Genomic DNA, 15914 nt, shown 5'->3' with positions numbered 1-15914 from the left:
ATTGAGCACTTCCCGCATATTATTAATGCAATATTCAGATCACTCTAGTCCGAGTGTGAGAGTGAGTCGGTGAGAGAGTGTGGCCAGAGAGTAAGAGCAGCCAGCTAGCATGGAACAGAGCATGCCATGAGTAACTGCGTCACATTACACAGCCAAGTCAAGGCGGCATTTGCTTTCATCATAGGCGAGCGAGCTTATCGAATTGTATTCCCTTATATGTAAGAAAACAAAACCAAAGCAACAAAAAAAAAAGAGTTTCAAAGTGTAAATACTTCCTGAAAAACTCGGAAGTGTTCAAGAATAGCTCTATAATTTGGAAAATCAACAAATTCAACTGGTTTAAATGTTTTTAAGAGCTTCCCTTCTATTATATTATAATGTAATTATGTAATAAAAACTTCTCTGATCATTGAATCCTAATATAAATATGATTTTGAAACCCAAATACCTATATATAAAACTCTTTAAATATATTGATATTTCAAAAACAATACAAAATGACATAAATAAATGATATATCAAATGATATTTTGTAGTTTCGAATAGTTTTTAAAGTTAAGTACTTTAGAAATTTGTTAATACAAGAATTTTGCACTAAAAGTTAAAAGAAATTTAACTTTAATTTTAATTAAACCATGCAACTTTTTCAATTTATAAAATTAAACTTCCAAAAAACAAAAATTTTAAAGACAAAGTTTCCGTTTTAAAGTGAAATTTTAGAATTTGGTGTTATCTATTATTGAAATACCAAATTTATTAGAATTAATTTTTTTTTTAATTGATATGGCAGATGAGTTCTATTAACAAAAATATTTGAGAGTTTGGACTTATATTAAATTTGCAGCCCTGGAAATCGCAGTTGAATTATGGACTTTATTTTGTTTGTTTTTTTTTTTTTAATGTTTTTTGTATATTTATGTATATATATATATATATCAGTATATTCACATCTTTTTTACTTCGCTTGGCTAATCTCTAAATAACAATCATAATTTATATGTTTTATTTTAGTTGGTTGCTTTTCTTCCTTTTTGTTGTTGTTTGTTTTTTTTTTTTACCTTGTATTTATACACAGAATATTTAAGTTTTTTTTGTTTGCTTAATTATTTTTTACAGTGAATTTTCTGATCACATTACTAAATTTTGTTTAGTTTACGCCGTTTTCTAAACATATTCCATAGAGACAAGTTAAAAAAAAAAAATATTAAAGACATAAACAGACGCAAAACGATTGTGAGTTGAGAATGGGAAAGAAAATAGGAGGGGGATTGGGGTGGCACATTCCTGAACAATTAAACAAAAAAAAGCAAATGCAATGGGCTGTGGATATTTTTTTCTTCTATCTCCTATTTCTGGTCGTATATCCTATTACTTGTAGGAACGCCAGATTTGCCAGGCGCAAAGTGCAGCCGATAGAAAGGTGAAGCCACGATGTAAGTATTTGGTTTTTGTATTTGGGTTATAGCCCAGAATCACAGGCGATGAAACATCCGTTAGGGGTAATTTCTCCAAGACGCTGTCATTATTCTCCACCTGATATTGACAGCAGGGGTCATAGTTCCATGAGACGGTATACAGGCCGGTGCAGAAGAGCGATAGGGCACACACGGGGGCCGCAATCACTGGACGATCATGCCACAGTAAACTGGCCACCAAGGAGACAGCGCCCGATGCCACAGCAGTCTTATGTAGGCAATTGCCAACCCAAATCCAACGACCTATAACAAAGGGATAACAAGTTGTGAACGGAAATCGCAACAACAAGGAGTTGGGTCAAAAGCAACTTTTTCACCTTATCCTCTCGCTCGTTTCATTAATCTCTCCGTCTTCTTACCTGTCTCATCCCCCAGACGTGGAGGCTCTATGATTATGAAATCTACTTTTGCCTCTAATGCCTTATCCAGCTCAGCCTCAAATCTTTCATGGGCATTTGAACTGTCGTAAACCTCACGAATCACATGAAAAGTGGGCACTTTATTTGTGCTGAAAGAGATGAGAAAGAGAGAGAGAGAGAGAGACAGAGAAAAGGGGGAGAGAGGGAAGGAGAAAAGTTATCAAACACAGTTATCTTTCTATGGCAAGTTCAAGTTTAAGGTCAACCCTTGGCACAATCTCTGACCTGGAAATGGGCCTTGATATCTTCTCGGCAGTAGGACAAGTATGTATATATGTCCATAACAACAACTACAATGTAACAGTAGCTCATTCAAATGGAATTTAAACAAAAGCCGCAGCCGACCGTTTTTCCAGGTTGCATAACAAAACCATTTTGCAGTTTATTTGCCGCCAATTGCCATATGCAAATTATTTCACTATTTTTGCGATCCAGAAATTGTAACAAATGTATATTCACCTGTCTATGCTTCTGGTTACCATTTTCGATGCATTTGTTTAATAAAAATAATATATAAGTAAGTTAAGAAGTTTGTTGATATGCCATATACGCCCCTATTAATTTCCCACCCCCTATTTTAATTAAGTACAATCGATAACTAAAAATGTTTGATTGTTATCGATTATTTGCAAAAGTTATCGACCGTGTGAAACTGAGTGCCCACATATTGTTCGATCTGGCAACGCTTTGGAAACCCGCAAAAAAATTAAATTGGTTAAAACCAAAAAAAGAAATTAAATTAATGGATATGCACAGCCTACCAGTGCCAGATTTAAGAGATGACAAAAAGCATCGGCAAAAACAGGTAGGTGTGGCTCCCAAAATCATGCAAATCGCCGGAACTTCAAGCCGCTGTTTACACGCACGCACACACACTTATACGGGCACACCAACACACGCACGCACACACAAAGATAGTTATCCTTTGTTTTCTTTCAGTTTCATGGCCATGAAAATAGCAACCGATTTCGTCCACCCAAGTACAAGGCACGTGGCAGCTATGTAATGGGTGAAAATAATAATTTAAATCGCAGCTCGTCGGTTGGCTTGAGTTTGACTGCTGGCACATCGGCTGCTGGTGTAGGCGGCGGGGGAAGCGGCACCGGTGGCGGCTGCCCAGTAGGAGGCGGCGGCTCTCCATATAATTTTAACAACAGTTCACATTTAGCCCACGCGATCTCGTTTCGGGAAAATAACTGCAGCCTTTCTAACTCTCTGCCCCTACTCGCAAATAATAATGAAGATGTCGATGTCAATTCCTCATCGTCCTTCGGCAATAGTAGCCATTTCGAACTGTGTTTCGAGCGTCTAGCGAAGCTGGGCGAAGGCTCATTTGGCGAAGTGTTTCAGGTGCGAGATCGGTCCGATGGCCAAATGTATGCGGTGAAAATCTCCAAGCAATTGTTTCGTGGCGAACAATATCGTTCGGAACGCTTGGAGGAAGTGCGTCGGTATGAACAATTCTCGGGACATGAGAATTGCATACGATTCATACGAGCCTGGGAGCAATATGATCGTCTCTTCATGCAAATGGAATTATGCCGCGAGAGCCTGGAGCAGTATCTATGTCGGTGTCAGCATCAAATTGCCGAGGAGCGCATCTGGCATATTCTATTGGACTTATTGCGTGGCCTCAAATCATTACATGATCGCAATCTCATACATTTGGACATTAAGCTGGACAATGTACTAATTGGCGAGGATGAGGAGACATGTAAATTGGCTGATTTCGGTTTAGTTATCGATGTGGATAAGGCCAACAGTCATCATGCCACCGAGGGTGATTCACGTTACATGGCACCCGAGATACTGCAAGGACAATTCTCCAAGGCAGCAGATATATTTAGTTTAGGTATAGCCATGCTGGAATTGGCTTGTTACATGGACTTGCCATCAAATGGCCCCCTATGGCATGAGCTACGTCAGGGCATACTGCCCGAGGAGTTTATAGACAGTAAGTCATAAAAGAGAGCTGAGTAGAGCAATTGCAATCTGTATTTTTTAAATTCTTGCAGAAATCTCTGTGGAACTCCAGCAGGTTATTAAGAGCATGATGACACCCGATCCTCATCAGAGGCCGACAGTGGAAGAGCTATTAAATCATCCCAGACTGCAGCAGATGCAACAGAGAGAGAAATCTATAATGACATTTAATTATTTGGTGAGCAAGAATCAAGTCTACAAAAGATCGCACAACATTGACCGGGAATTTCATCTTTCTTTTTGCAGTCAAAAAGCTTTCGTCGTTCTAGTCGATATTTCTGGCTAAAAATGTGCAATTGGAAAATTTGGGCATATCGTTATATATTCTATTTTTTGGAAATTCTACATATTCATAAGCCCCTGAAGCTGCCAATGGCTTCAAAACAGACTGACAGTTCTAGTTTAAAACCAACTTCTTATTCTCCATCATCGCCCAGAAATTGCAATGGCAATGCCAATGTCAATGATCAGCTATCAAACACACCCATGTTGCCTGTGCCAGGCATTGAATTGCAATTGGTTGGCTCAACGCCCATAGCAAATCGGAATTATTATACATCGGATTTTCTAACGAGAGAGGATGCATTCGATATATCACCGCAAGGCTCACCCGGCATGGCCATCAATTCAACGCCCCTCAATCACAAGCATCGCGAAAAAAGGTAAATAAAACAAAATATTACCCAACAAATGTTTATTACCCAAATATTAAAACTTTACTTTTATTTTTCTAGTTTGAACTCATCACGAAATATACGATCTTGGAGTTTTAATAATATACTTAGCGATCAGAATAATGTATCATTACCCAAATCATTAAATAACACATCGTTTCTGCGTAAAAAACTTTTTGTCATGGACAGCGATGAGGAGGAGTAGGACTTACTTAAAGGAGGTGGAACTTAAAGAATTTAACAATATGTACAATGTCTGTGAGAATCTTCCAAATGAGCCATCTAGAAAAACAATGGCGCATTTCTTATTCACGAGTATTTAGTTCGCTTCAAATGAATAACGGGAGAAATTCACTTGAAAGATTCTCACATATACATATATACATATAGATTTATCAACTCAAAACTCAAAACATATGGCAAGCAAATATATTAGATATACATACATACGTATACACACACACATATATACATATATATATATACGTATCTCTCATAAGTTAAAAAGTTAAAAAAAAAATATTTTTTAATGTTAAATGCTTCTTTAGAAGAACTTGTTGTCATTTTATTCTCTATATATAGTATATAGTAATGCAAAAAAATCCGAATTGTAAAAGATAATACATATAAATAAGCATGTGATATGAAGGCAAAAAAAAAAAAAACAAAACTGATGAGGAAAAGAATGTGTAGAATTGTAAAAAAAAAAAAAAAAGAAAAAAAAAACCAAACAAAAAAAATGCGGAAAAAAATTAAAAGTTAAATATGAAAAATTTTTGTTTTCCTTTTTCTTTTGTTTTAATTTTTAAAGACTATTAAAAACTTAACTCAAACAAATGGAAAATATTGTACTTTGATTTTTTTGGCGACATTTGGCCCATTCATTCCAAATTATTCTTTTTTTAACACCAAAATGATTTCGAATAGGGAAAACTATTTTAAATTTAGTGTGAAGAGGGTAAACTATCCAAAATTTAGTGTTTTAGTCCCTTGGATTGATTGGGATGTACATATGTATTATAGGCAGATTTTTGGAGTCAATCTGTTTAGATCTTCCCTTAAATGAAGTTTAAGTAGTTAAACATTTCTCATTTTAATTCGATCCCAAATGGGTCAATGTGGACGTCCTGTTGATGCCGTTTAAAGCATCTGAAATGGCCACTGAACTTAACTGGGACGCTTTGATTTTTCTCTAAGGATATAAATTAGACGAAATACTATCCCTTTTTGTATATTCTTTTGAGGAATTTGCAATATTAGGAGCTCTTATCTCAATATTACCTACACTCAAATAGCTATATCACGGAGAAAGAAAAGATCCTTGATTGTTGCGGGTGAATGTATATGTAGGTCCTTGACAACATACAAGATGATTCACGTTCGAATGGCAGGTAGGAAGGGCAGTAATATGCAGGTAATTGCATTTTTCATGTCTTTGTGCCTCTCGTTTTCCTAATGAGAGATTACTTGTTAAGTGGTATAAAATGATTCAATTCAGTTGCTGAATAAACATCCGTGGGTATAGGACAAACCATGGAAAAGATGTTCCTCGCTGCGTTACTCTTGTGTGTTGTCGTTGTAATCGTATCATCGTATATAACCATCTTATACAAGGCCAAGAGAAAGGTGTTAGTTACCATTCGTCAAATCAATCAACATTATAACCAAGCACCAGGACCCAAACCTTGGCCAATAATAGGGAATTTGGATATATTATCACGCTATCAACACAATCCCTTCGAAGGTTTTACCAAGCTAACTCGAGAGTATGGTGACATTTACTCCCTGACTTTGGGTCACACACGTTGCCTGGTGGTCAACAATTTGGACTTGATCCGTGAGGTTCTGAATCAGAATGGACGATTTATTAGCGGACGTCCGGATTTTTTGCGTTATCATAAACTTTTCGGTGGCGATCGAGCCAACTCCTTGGCCCTCTGCGATTGGTCCCAACTCCAGCAGAAACGTCGCAATCTGGCTCGCCGTTATTGTTCGCCACGGGAATCCTCCTCGAATTTCAATCAAATATCCGATATTGGCTGTCAGGAGATGAATGAACTTGTCAAAGAACTCGATCAAAAGCTGGACGAAGCCATCGATTTGAAACCCTTGATATTGAAAGCCTGTGCCAATATGTTTTCGATTTATATGTGCTCGCAGCGTTTCGAATACAGTGATCAGGATTTTCAATTGATGGTCAAGTATTTTGATGAAATCTTTTGGGAAATCAATCAGGGACATCCGTTGGATTTTTTACCCTGGCTACAGCCTTTCTATCTGGGACATTTGAAGAAAATTGTTAACTGGTCAACGACCATCAGGCAAATCATAATGGAACGCATTATCCATGGACGAGAGATGAATGTAGATCTGGATACAGATGACGATGGCGACTTTACAGATGCCCTACTCCGAAGTTTACGGGAAGATAGCGAAGTCTCTAGGAATACCATAATCTTTATGCTGGAAGACTTTCTCGGTGGTCATTCGGCCGTGGGTAATCTGGTGATGATAACACTTGGCTATATAGCCAAAAATCCATCCATTGCCAGGCATATACAGGAAGAAGTTGATGCCATATCATCGAATGGTCAGCGTAATATACAATTATCGGATATGTCGCAAATGCCCTACATTATGGCCACCATATTTGAGGTGCTACGCTACTCATCGTCGCCCATTGTGCCACATGTGGCCACTGAAAATGCCCTAATAGCTGGTTTCGGTGTACCCAAGGGATCAATTGTTTTTATCAACAATTATAAACTGAACACAAGTACCGAGAATTGGTCAAAACCAGAGGAATTCGAGCCCAAGAGATTTCTGGAAGAGGCAAATACGAAGCGTTGTTCCATTGACTCCGATTCCGGCATAGAGACCATTAAGGAAGTGAAATTGAAAAAGAATATACCACATTTCTTGCCCTTTAGCATTGGTAAACGCACATGCATTGGCCAGAATTTGTTAAGGGCTTACGCCTTTCTATTGCTAACCAATATAATGGGACGTTATGATGTCGATGGCAGAAATCTCACAGAGATTCAAATGAATTCCGCCTCTTTGGCCTTGCCGGCCAAATGTTTTCCCTTGATCTTAAGGCGTAGAAGTTCTTAAAACTAAATAAAAAATATTCATAATCATAATAATAATTAATTGCAGTAAATATATTTACAGTGATTGGAACATAAAAAGTCTTATTACTTCATTACATTTAAGAAATAAAAAAAAATAATAATAATAATAAAATAATAATTATAAAATAATACTATCCAAAAAAGCTGTAGACCCAGAACAAAGAGAGAGAAAGAGAGAGGGAGATACAAAAATTTAAACTAAAATAGGGCAAATTTTCACACATTTTCTTCATTTATAGTTTTACGACTTTAAATAAAGTCTGTTAATTTTTTTTTTTTTTTTTTTTTTGGTTACATATAAATTGACTAAACAAAACAGAAAGTTAAAGTCTTCTCATTGAACCTTAGACTAAGCGGAAATTGTGTGCATTATTGATTACAAAAAAAAAAAAAAAAAAAAATATATCAATTATATAAATATATATATATGTATATTAGATCAGAAACCCTTTTCACTTTTCTACAGTTCTTTAATTCGTAAAGGTTCTTTTTCTTTTTTTTTTTTTGTATTTTCAATTTAAACTTATTTAACTATTATTTAAATCTATACTTTTTTTCGTGTCATATATCTCTATATACGTATGTATATAGAGAAAGAGAGAGAGGATTTATCACTTAAACAAATTACTTTCTATATACATTTTTATTTTCTTGTAGAAAAATCAATGGGTCTAAAAAAAGAAAATAAAAAAAAAATAAATTGTTTTTTAAGGGGAAGGAAACGAACATAGATATCAATGCATCAATTTTTATAGTAAATATATATATAAAATTGAAAGCTTAAACAAAATCTAAGTAGAAAAAAGCACATTAAATTGTTTTTTGTTTAATAAATGTATATCTATATATATAATATTAACAATAAATGCATTTTGTTCTTTGAATGGTAAAAGGGGATGAAAGCCTAAGATCAATACGGAGTCCATTTCTAAAAACTATAAACAAAAAGAAAAAAAAAAGATGAAACTAAACCTAAAACTATAAAGACTGAGCAGGGGCGCGCGAGGGGTAAATGAGGGTGATGATGATAGGGGGGGTCATTTATTGGGTCTCCACTAGTAGCATTGGTTGGGCCGGTGGCTGCTCAACCACTGACTGCGTTTGCTGCTGTGGCTCTTGCTCTGAAGGATCAGCAGCAGTAGGATTTGATTCAAACTGCTTCTCCTTGCTGAGATCTGTGTTTATCGAAGGTGATGATGATGCTGGCGGCTCATCCGCGTCATTGCCTTGTATGGGAGTTGTTGGTTGCTCTTCCAAATCAAGAGTTTTGGGCAGTGGCCCCAACTTCTGTAATATATCCACTGGCATAATCTCTCTAATGGATGGCACCGATTGCACTGTGAATTGCGGCAACGGCGGCGGTGTAAAGAAAGGCAGAGTCAAAACTGATGATGATGACGAGGATGATGACAACGAGGCGGGTGTGGCTGTGTCCACAGCAATTGGTGGCACCGGCAGTGGAGCAGGCACAGGTCCAACTGTCATGGGTAATATGAAGTTGTTATGACCACCGCCGAGAACAGGTATGGGCTGAGAGACACCAAGTGGAGGAGGAGCAGCAGCAGCTGCAGAAGTCACAGAAGTAGCAGCCGCCGCTATCGTATCAGAATCCATCGTATCAATGGGTCGTGCTGGAAGCGTGTGCAATATGTTCTGATAGTGGGGTAAAGGTGGTGGCGGGTGTTTGCTAAAGAACTCCTTGAAGATGGATGCCTTGGTCATGGCATCCGCATGCGGTGGCGGCAACCAAGGCGGTCGTTGCCTTAGCAAATGTGGCGGCAATGGTGGCAGATTACCCGATTTCATCAGCATGCTAAAACGTTTGGCATCGAATCGTGGCATCAGATGATGATGATGATGAGGATGACCAGCTCCTGGTGGTGGTCGCACCATTCGCGTATGCCCCTTGATGATGGCCCCCTTGTGAGGATCGAAATGGAAGTAAAGAAATTTCGGTTTCTTTTGCACCATCACTGGTTTGTCCAGATTCGGTGGCTTCGGTGTCAGGGGGGGAGGCGGCGGCGGTAGAGCCATTAGTTCATCCTTTATGCGTTGCAGCTTGGCAGCCATTGTTGAACGTTTCTCGCGATATTGTTGTAGGGCACGTTCCACTGCCCTCTCCACAATAGAGCGATCTTCGCTTTCACTCTCATAATTGGGCAAAACATTGTCCACAAAATTGACGCGCTTCCGTTTGGGTTTGCTAAAAGAAAAGTAGAGAGAGAGAGAGAAGGAAAGATTAAATATAAGAGATCGAATTGATTTAATGGTGGGTTTACCTCTTATCTTCGATGGGCTCCTCTATGCTCGGTTTGGGTGTAATCTCAGCAATGGGAGTATTTTGTGTTATATCCAAGCCGGCAGAGGGAACAATTTCCAAGACATTGCCCTTTTGTACGGCCACCGAGATGGTCGGTGCTTTGGGCAATTCACGCAAAACACCTGGCGTGGGGGCAGCATTCGGTTCCATGAGGCCCATTCCATAATCGTATTGGGCATTGTATTCCGTATATTGGGCATAGGCCTGCTCCATATTCGTGTATGATGAGGCATCCATGTAGGCAGCATAGGCTCCAGCATCTCCATAATTGTCACCCATTGCGGCCATGCTGCCATCCTGATCCTGATGATACATATTGTAATAATAGCAGGCAGCGGCTGCTTCCAAGCCGGGATTCTCTTCGAAATAATCGGCAAATGATTGTCTTTGCGGTGACATTGGCGTACGGGAACGGGAACGACTGTGGGAACGCGATCTAGTGAAACGCCTTTTACCTTCGCCGCCGCCACTACCGACTCCTCCGGGTGGTGAACGTGACCAGCTGCGTCGCATGGGCGGCGATGGGGGCTTGAACGGCAATGGTGATCGTGAGCGGGAATACGAGCGACGTCGTGTGAGGGAGGATGATGATAGGGATGAGGGTGGAGGCGGTGATCGTGGACCCATATTCTTATGCCTCAAAGGCGACAGAGGTTTCCTTCGCCTTCCCTCATCATTAAGATGCTTGGCACGTCTCGCTCTTCTATGAGGACTCCTACTCCTAGTTCGACTGCGACTCAAGGTGCGACTACGACTACTGCGGGGCAGGAGTCGTATTTTACCATACCGACTACGTGACGATCCTCGCCTATTAATCGGTGACGGCGGTCGCCAGCGTTTTGGACTTGGTGTACCGCCGCGTCGGCGATTTGAACGTTGGCGGGATATGGAACGAGAGCGGGAATGCGTACGATCGCGCGGCGTTTGCAGTCGGCGAGCTGAAGAGGAGGAGTTGGAGGTGGAGGAAGAGTTTTTTGATCCACCACGTGATCCAGTTGACAGCGCTTTGCTGCGTGTCTCCAAGATGGTGGGTTTAACTATAGCTATCTCTTTGGGTGGCCTAGTGGGCGTGTTTGTTTTCTGCTGTTGTTGTTGCTGTTGCTGCTGCTCCGTATCATCTTTATCAAAAATGACCGACTTACGTGTAAGTTTCAATGGAGAAATTGTCAACTTAATGGCCTCACGATTGGCATCAAAAATACTATTCACTGGCGGACTCGGTGGTCGTGCCTCCATGGCGGGCAGCTGCTGTTGCTGCTGCTCATTTTGGATCATTGGATTGGAACTGATGGCCGTTATAGATGCCGCCGAAGATGCCTGCTCATGCTTACGATATTTATCCATAATAGCATTTCGTTGCATTTGAAAAAGAGATTCCATTTTTAGCAGCTCCTCGCATATATCATCCCCGGGATCATAATTCTCACGCATCATTTGTATGCGTCCGAGATTATCTTCGAGATTTTTTAACTTACGCAAATCTTTGCTAACATTATTCTTCTTTTTGCAAATTTGGGTTATTCGAGGATGTTAGTTTATCGGTTTCAATTTCCTGTTTCAGCATCTTCTCTTCATCTAATACCGCCGTCGCAGCAGTCGATTCCTCCGGGACATGATCTTCCATCACCTCATCTTCGCTATCATCGCTAGAATCATCGGAATCAGAACTAGATGTACTTTCGCTACTGCTATTTGTTGAACTGCTCGTTGAGGTGGATGAGGAGTCGCTTGAAGAGTCCTCCGCATTGTCTTCTTCCTCATCGTCATCATCCCCTGCGTTCTCTCCATTATCCCTCTCAGTGGTTGTATTATTACCCTCTTGTATGCAATTCATGAATCTATCATAGATATCATTGATATTCAGATTATTGGGTGTGGCAGGTTCATCTAATCCTCCTTCTCCTCCTTGCTTGGCCTTGGGTGGTGGAGTACTTTTAGCATTCCACAAGGTATTCGAATCATCATCAGCTAAATCACCATTTATATAATTTAAAGACCGTTGCGGGGGTTGATTAATCTCTGTTTTAGTATTTAGTACCGAAGGCATCATCATTAGGGAATCATCATTCTCCCAATTGTCTATATAGTCATCGGTATCGGGGCTGCATTCCTCCACCACTGGAGTGACAGTGGCCACTGGAGGCATGGGTACGGGTGGCGGCGTCATATTTCGTTCAATTTTAATCTTTATATTACTTGGCATTGGTAATGTTGTGGATACTGGCGATGGACTGCGATACTTTTCGATTTTAATGCGTGTTCGTGATGATCGTGATGATGTGCTATCCCTATCCTTCTTATCTGTATCTCTATCCCTTTCGTTTTGGCTATTATTTAATACTACTTCCTTTTTGAAGGGATTCACATGAAATTTGATGGATGGAGGCGGTATTACTCCATCTGTTGATTTCTTCTCCTTCTTCAGCAATTGCTCTTTGGTGGCGGCCAGCAAGGCCTCTAAATGCAAATCATCATTGTCATTTAATAAAGCACCGATACGACTATGAATCTCACTGGCCCGGAGCAAGGGCGTCCCATGAAGACGATTCAAAGGCGGTGTAGTGCTACGATCTCCGATTCGAGACTTCTGGGGGGGAGGAGTTTGTGTTTGCGTTTGCATTTGGTTTGTAGTATTGGCAGGAGGGGAGGCGGAGGCGGCTAGTGGTAGTGATTCAGCGGTTTTGCTTTCGTTTCGTATTGCATTCAGTCTTGGTGGGGATTCGGCGAATATGTCAAAGGGTTTAAGCGACGCTGTCGGTGTTTCTTGTGTTTCCATCGCCATCGTCTCTTGTGGCATTTCAGCTGCAGCTACTGGAGGAGTAGCTGTAGGATAAAGTGTAGGAGTAGCTGGCGGCGGTGGTGTTCGAGCCTTAGACTCTACGTGTTGTCGCGTTTTGCTGCGACTTCTGCTACGCCTCTTGAGTTTATCTTTTCTATCTTCCCGGGAACGTGAACGTTTTTTATGCATCTCTTCCCGATCTCGATCCCGTTCCCGGTGCTTATCCTCTTTGGAACGTTCTCTGGCCTTATCCCTGTGCTCTGCCGGGTGTTCCTTTCTTTCCCTTGAACGCTCTTTGTGTTTATCCTTGGAGCGATCTCGAGATTTCGGGTCTTTTGCTGGCTCGTGAGAGCGTTCCCTATGCGTTTCCCTTGATTTGGTTTTAGGCTGTTCTCTAGACTCGCGATGCGATTCCTTGGAAAGATCTCTGCTTGGCTCTTTTGTATCATTTTTTAATTTATCCTTAGTGTGATGCTTAGATGTTGATGAGGAATCTTTAATTTTGTCCATAACCTTTTCTTTGGACACATCTCTCTGTCTCTTAACCTTTGGTTCATCCCTCCCCTTGTCCTTGGACGGGGCACGGGATGACTTTTCTTTTGTGTCAATTCGAGATTTATCATCTTTGGATTTGTCCTTGGGCTGATGTTGCTCTCGAGACTTGTCTTTGGGCTTTTGCATTTTAGGCAAATCTTCCTTGGTAGAGGATTCCCTGATCTTCTCCCTGGAGCGTTCCTTTTGCCTTTCCTTCAAGAGATCTCTTTTTCTATCGTTGGATCTTGGACTTTTTCTGTCCTTGGATCTCTCCCGTTTCGATTCGCGCTTGTGATCCTTTGATTTTGCTTGCTTTTGGTGTTTCTCATCCTTGCATTCGCTTGCAGAATCCTTGTGCTTGCAATCCTTGTGCTGCTGATTGCCACACCCATTAACTAAATTAAAGATATACGAAACAGGCGGCTGACAAGAAGTCCATCTGAAAAGTAATCTTATTGATTGATAAAAAAACTATTTAGAAATGCAATTTTAACTTACACCAACTCTGATTGAGGTTTCTTAGCGATCGATGGTGGTAAAACCGGGCCGTAAACTGGACCGCCGACAGCTCCAGCGACTCCTGCTCCACCGCCGTTACTTCCACTTGCACTTGGTGTTAGGGCTGGGCTTCCAGAATTTGATTTCATGGGCGAGACCAAACGTTGCGGAGTCTGTGACCTATTCCCATTGAAGAATGTGGGCGGTCTGAGTCGGTTATGCCCGAGCATAACCATTCTGGGCATAAAGCCCATTCGAGGGAAATCAAAACAAACCGGACGACTGTGAAATCTCATTGGACTGCAGCGTAAAAAAGGATGTGGCGACGATTGCGGCGGCACTTGAGCCTGTGCCTGGGCAGCAGCAGCCTCTAATTGCTTCTCCTTACGAGCCTGTTGAACATCTTCGACATTTTGCTGCAGCTGCTGCTGCTGTTCATCTCCCGAGGAATCTGTGTCCGAGTATAGACCTTCATCATCATCATTTGGAGGGGCAGTGCGTTGTTCAGCTTTGGCAACATCATCATCATCACCATCAATATTATTCTCATCCTTTATCCCATTTTCACCTGGAACAGATAGCTTTTCCTCCTTTCGCCTAATTATCTCCAATTCCAGCTTACTCCTGACTTTCGCCTCATCATTTGCGGTCACCTCTGACTCCTTCTTGTCCGTCTCTTTACCGTGCGCCTTTGTTGCCTCCCCACCCGCTCTCGCACTTGCACCTGCACCCTCACAATCACCATTCTCATGGCCATCGATTTGTGTAATGGCCGCTGTTAGCTTGCGCAATGTTCTGCTCATTAAATCCTTGGAAAGGAGTTTCTTGGCTCCCGCTGGACTGCTTGTGTTGCGTGGTGGGGTAACAACTTCGCCCGGTTCTAAACTGCTAGTGTCACCATCTTGTAGCTCCTCAACGGCTACTCCAGCCAGCGTTGACATAGTTGTTTGACGTTTTCGCTTATTGTTTTGCTCCCGATTCTCCTCTCTGATTTGATTCTGGTTTCCTCCAATCTGTGCTAGCCTATATTTGTATATTTGGAATAAAAAACTGTGCTAGCTGGTTTTTTTATTCTGTGCTACAAAATAGTGCTGGAAGCAACATCGTTCTATCGATAATACTTATCGATGTCGACAACATTCTTAATGTATCAATTTTTTCCTATCACATTATTAAGCCACCAAAACTTTAATTATTGTTAATATTTCTGTATTAACAATTAGCAATGACAAGCGAAAAATCACGGAAATTAAATAATTCTATTCATTTTTATTTTATTAATGTTATTTCGAATCGAAACCAATTATTTATCGATAACGTTCTCTCTTTATCCAAAATGAATAACCCAGTTAGCATTTTTCTTGCATGTCTTGGTATAGACTCCCCACCATGATGGTAAATGGATTTTGAAATGAAAATCTTAAAATTCAAATTTAATACACTATTTTAAGCTATCATTAATTTTAAATAGTTTTTCTTGAAAATTATCTTTTGTAGCATATTATCTAATTTGTAGCATAGTTTTGTGCTCAATTTTTCGGGAGAGCGACCTTATTTTTAAGAGAGTGCTGTTAACTAACAGTTACAGCAGCTGTTAACTTAACAGGTGGAATATATAACGGAAAACTTAAAACGGTTGTTAATTTAAATTTGAAATCTTATAAAATGTTTGAAAATTTTTTACAAAACAAAGAAATGTAAAATCATAACAAAAGCCACATAAAATGAGGTTTTTATAGCAAATCAAACACCAATGTTTTTTTTTAACATATTATTTCCGCTTCCTACTCTTGGAGAGGGAGCACTCAAATGCGAAGTGCAAATAAATGACAAATTACAATTACAAAAAATTACCTCAAGCGCAACGGGCCGCAATGAGGAAAAGCCGCCGCAAAGAGAGATTATGACATAGTCGAAGAGATGGCAACGAGGGAGGGGAAAAAGAAAAGAAATTAAGGTTTGTCCCACCCCCAACCACGAACAGCACCTACATACATATCTACGTCCCACAAAGTCTAGTTGGCTGCAAAAGAAGAGAGCGAACCGAATCTCCTTTTTTTTTTTTGCAAAAAAAATGCATTTTGGATGCTGTTGCACT

At 40.2% G+C, this 15914-nt stretch overlaps 4 protein-coding genes across 4 annotated transcripts; 2 read left to right on the top strand and 2 right to left on the bottom strand.

Annotated features, from left to right (window-relative positions):
- Positions 1 to 695: 695 nt before the first annotated feature.
- On the bottom strand, positions 696 to 2486 carry Pmi (Transmembrane protein Pmi). Its single transcript, XM_068286183.1, has 3 exons — positions 2354 to 2486; positions 1835 to 1983; positions 696 to 1718 (listed from the first exon to the last, which is right to left on the bottom strand). The coding sequence occupies exons 1-3, from the start codon at positions 2374 to 2376 to the stop codon at positions 1369 to 1371; spliced, it is 522 nt and encodes a 173-aa protein (XP_068142284.1). The 5' UTR covers positions 2377 to 2486; the 3' UTR covers positions 696 to 1368.
- Positions 2339 to 5317, top strand: Myt1 (protein kinase, membrane associated tyrosine/threonine 1). Its single transcript, XM_068286182.1, has 6 exons — positions 2339 to 2411; positions 2481 to 2699; positions 2834 to 3848; positions 3910 to 4055; positions 4124 to 4539; positions 4612 to 5317. Exons 2-6 carry the CDS (start codon positions 2499 to 2501, stop codon positions 4754 to 4756), a joined length of 1923 nt encoding a protein of 640 aa, XP_068142283.1. The 5' UTR covers positions 2339 to 2411; positions 2481 to 2498; the 3' UTR covers positions 4757 to 5317.
- Positions 5318 to 6093: 776 nt separating this feature from the next.
- spo (spook) lies at positions 6094 to 7665 on the top strand. Its single transcript, XM_068286173.1, has one exon. It carries the CDS (start codon positions 6094 to 6096, stop codon positions 7663 to 7665), a length of 1572 nt encoding a protein of 523 aa, XP_068142274.1.
- Positions 7666 to 8363: 698 nt separating this feature from the next.
- Positions 8364 to 14920, bottom strand: l(3)psg2 (lethal (3) persistent salivary gland 2). Its single transcript, XM_068285950.1, is given in 4 exon segments — positions 8364 to 9888; positions 9965 to 11508; positions 11510 to 13757; positions 13817 to 14920. Coding segments are annotated over 4 exon segments (5895 nt in total). The 5' UTR covers positions 14758 to 14920; the 3' UTR covers positions 8364 to 8726.
- Positions 14921 to 15914: the final 994 nt, after the last annotated feature.

This window comes from Drosophila tropicalis, unplaced genomic scaffold, assembly GCF_018151085.1.
Source record: "Drosophila tropicalis isolate 14030-0801.00 unplaced genomic scaffold, ASM1815108v1 contig_443, whole genome shotgun sequence".
Classification (NCBI taxonomy): Eukaryota; Metazoa; Arthropoda; class Insecta; order Diptera; family Drosophilidae; genus Drosophila; species Drosophila tropicalis.
Note: the sequence above shows the minus strand (reverse complement) of the source record. Positions and strands in the feature narration are given on the sequence as shown.

Bases quoted from the DNA above. Each gene is read 5' to 3' on its own strand.
- Pmi (XM_068286183.1), bottom strand. From the start codon at position 2,376: ATGGTAACCAGAAGCATAGACAG. The intron at 1,984-2,353 runs GTGAATATACAT...CATCTCTTTCAG, and splicing joins GTAACCAGAAGCATAGACAG to CACAAATAAAGTGCCCACTT. The intron at 1,719-1,834 runs GTAAGAAGACGG...CCTTTGTTATAG, and splicing joins ACGTCTGGGGGATGAGACAG to GTCGTTGGATTTGGGTTGGC.
- Myt1 (XM_068286182.1), top strand. From the start codon at position 2,499: ATGTTTGATTGTTATCGATTATTTGCAAAAGTTATCGACCGTGTGAAA. The intron at 3,849-3,909 runs GTAAGTCATAAA...AAATTCTTGCAG, and splicing joins GCCCGAGGAGTTTATAGACA to AAATCTCTGTGGAACTCCAG. The intron at 4,540-4,611 runs GTAAATAAAACA...TTATTTTTCTAG, and splicing joins CACAAGCATCGCGAAAAAAG to TTTGAACTCATCACGAAATA.
- spo (XM_068286173.1), top strand. From the start codon at position 6,094: ATGTTCCTCGCTGCGTTACTCTTGTGTGTTGTCGTTGTAATCGTATCA.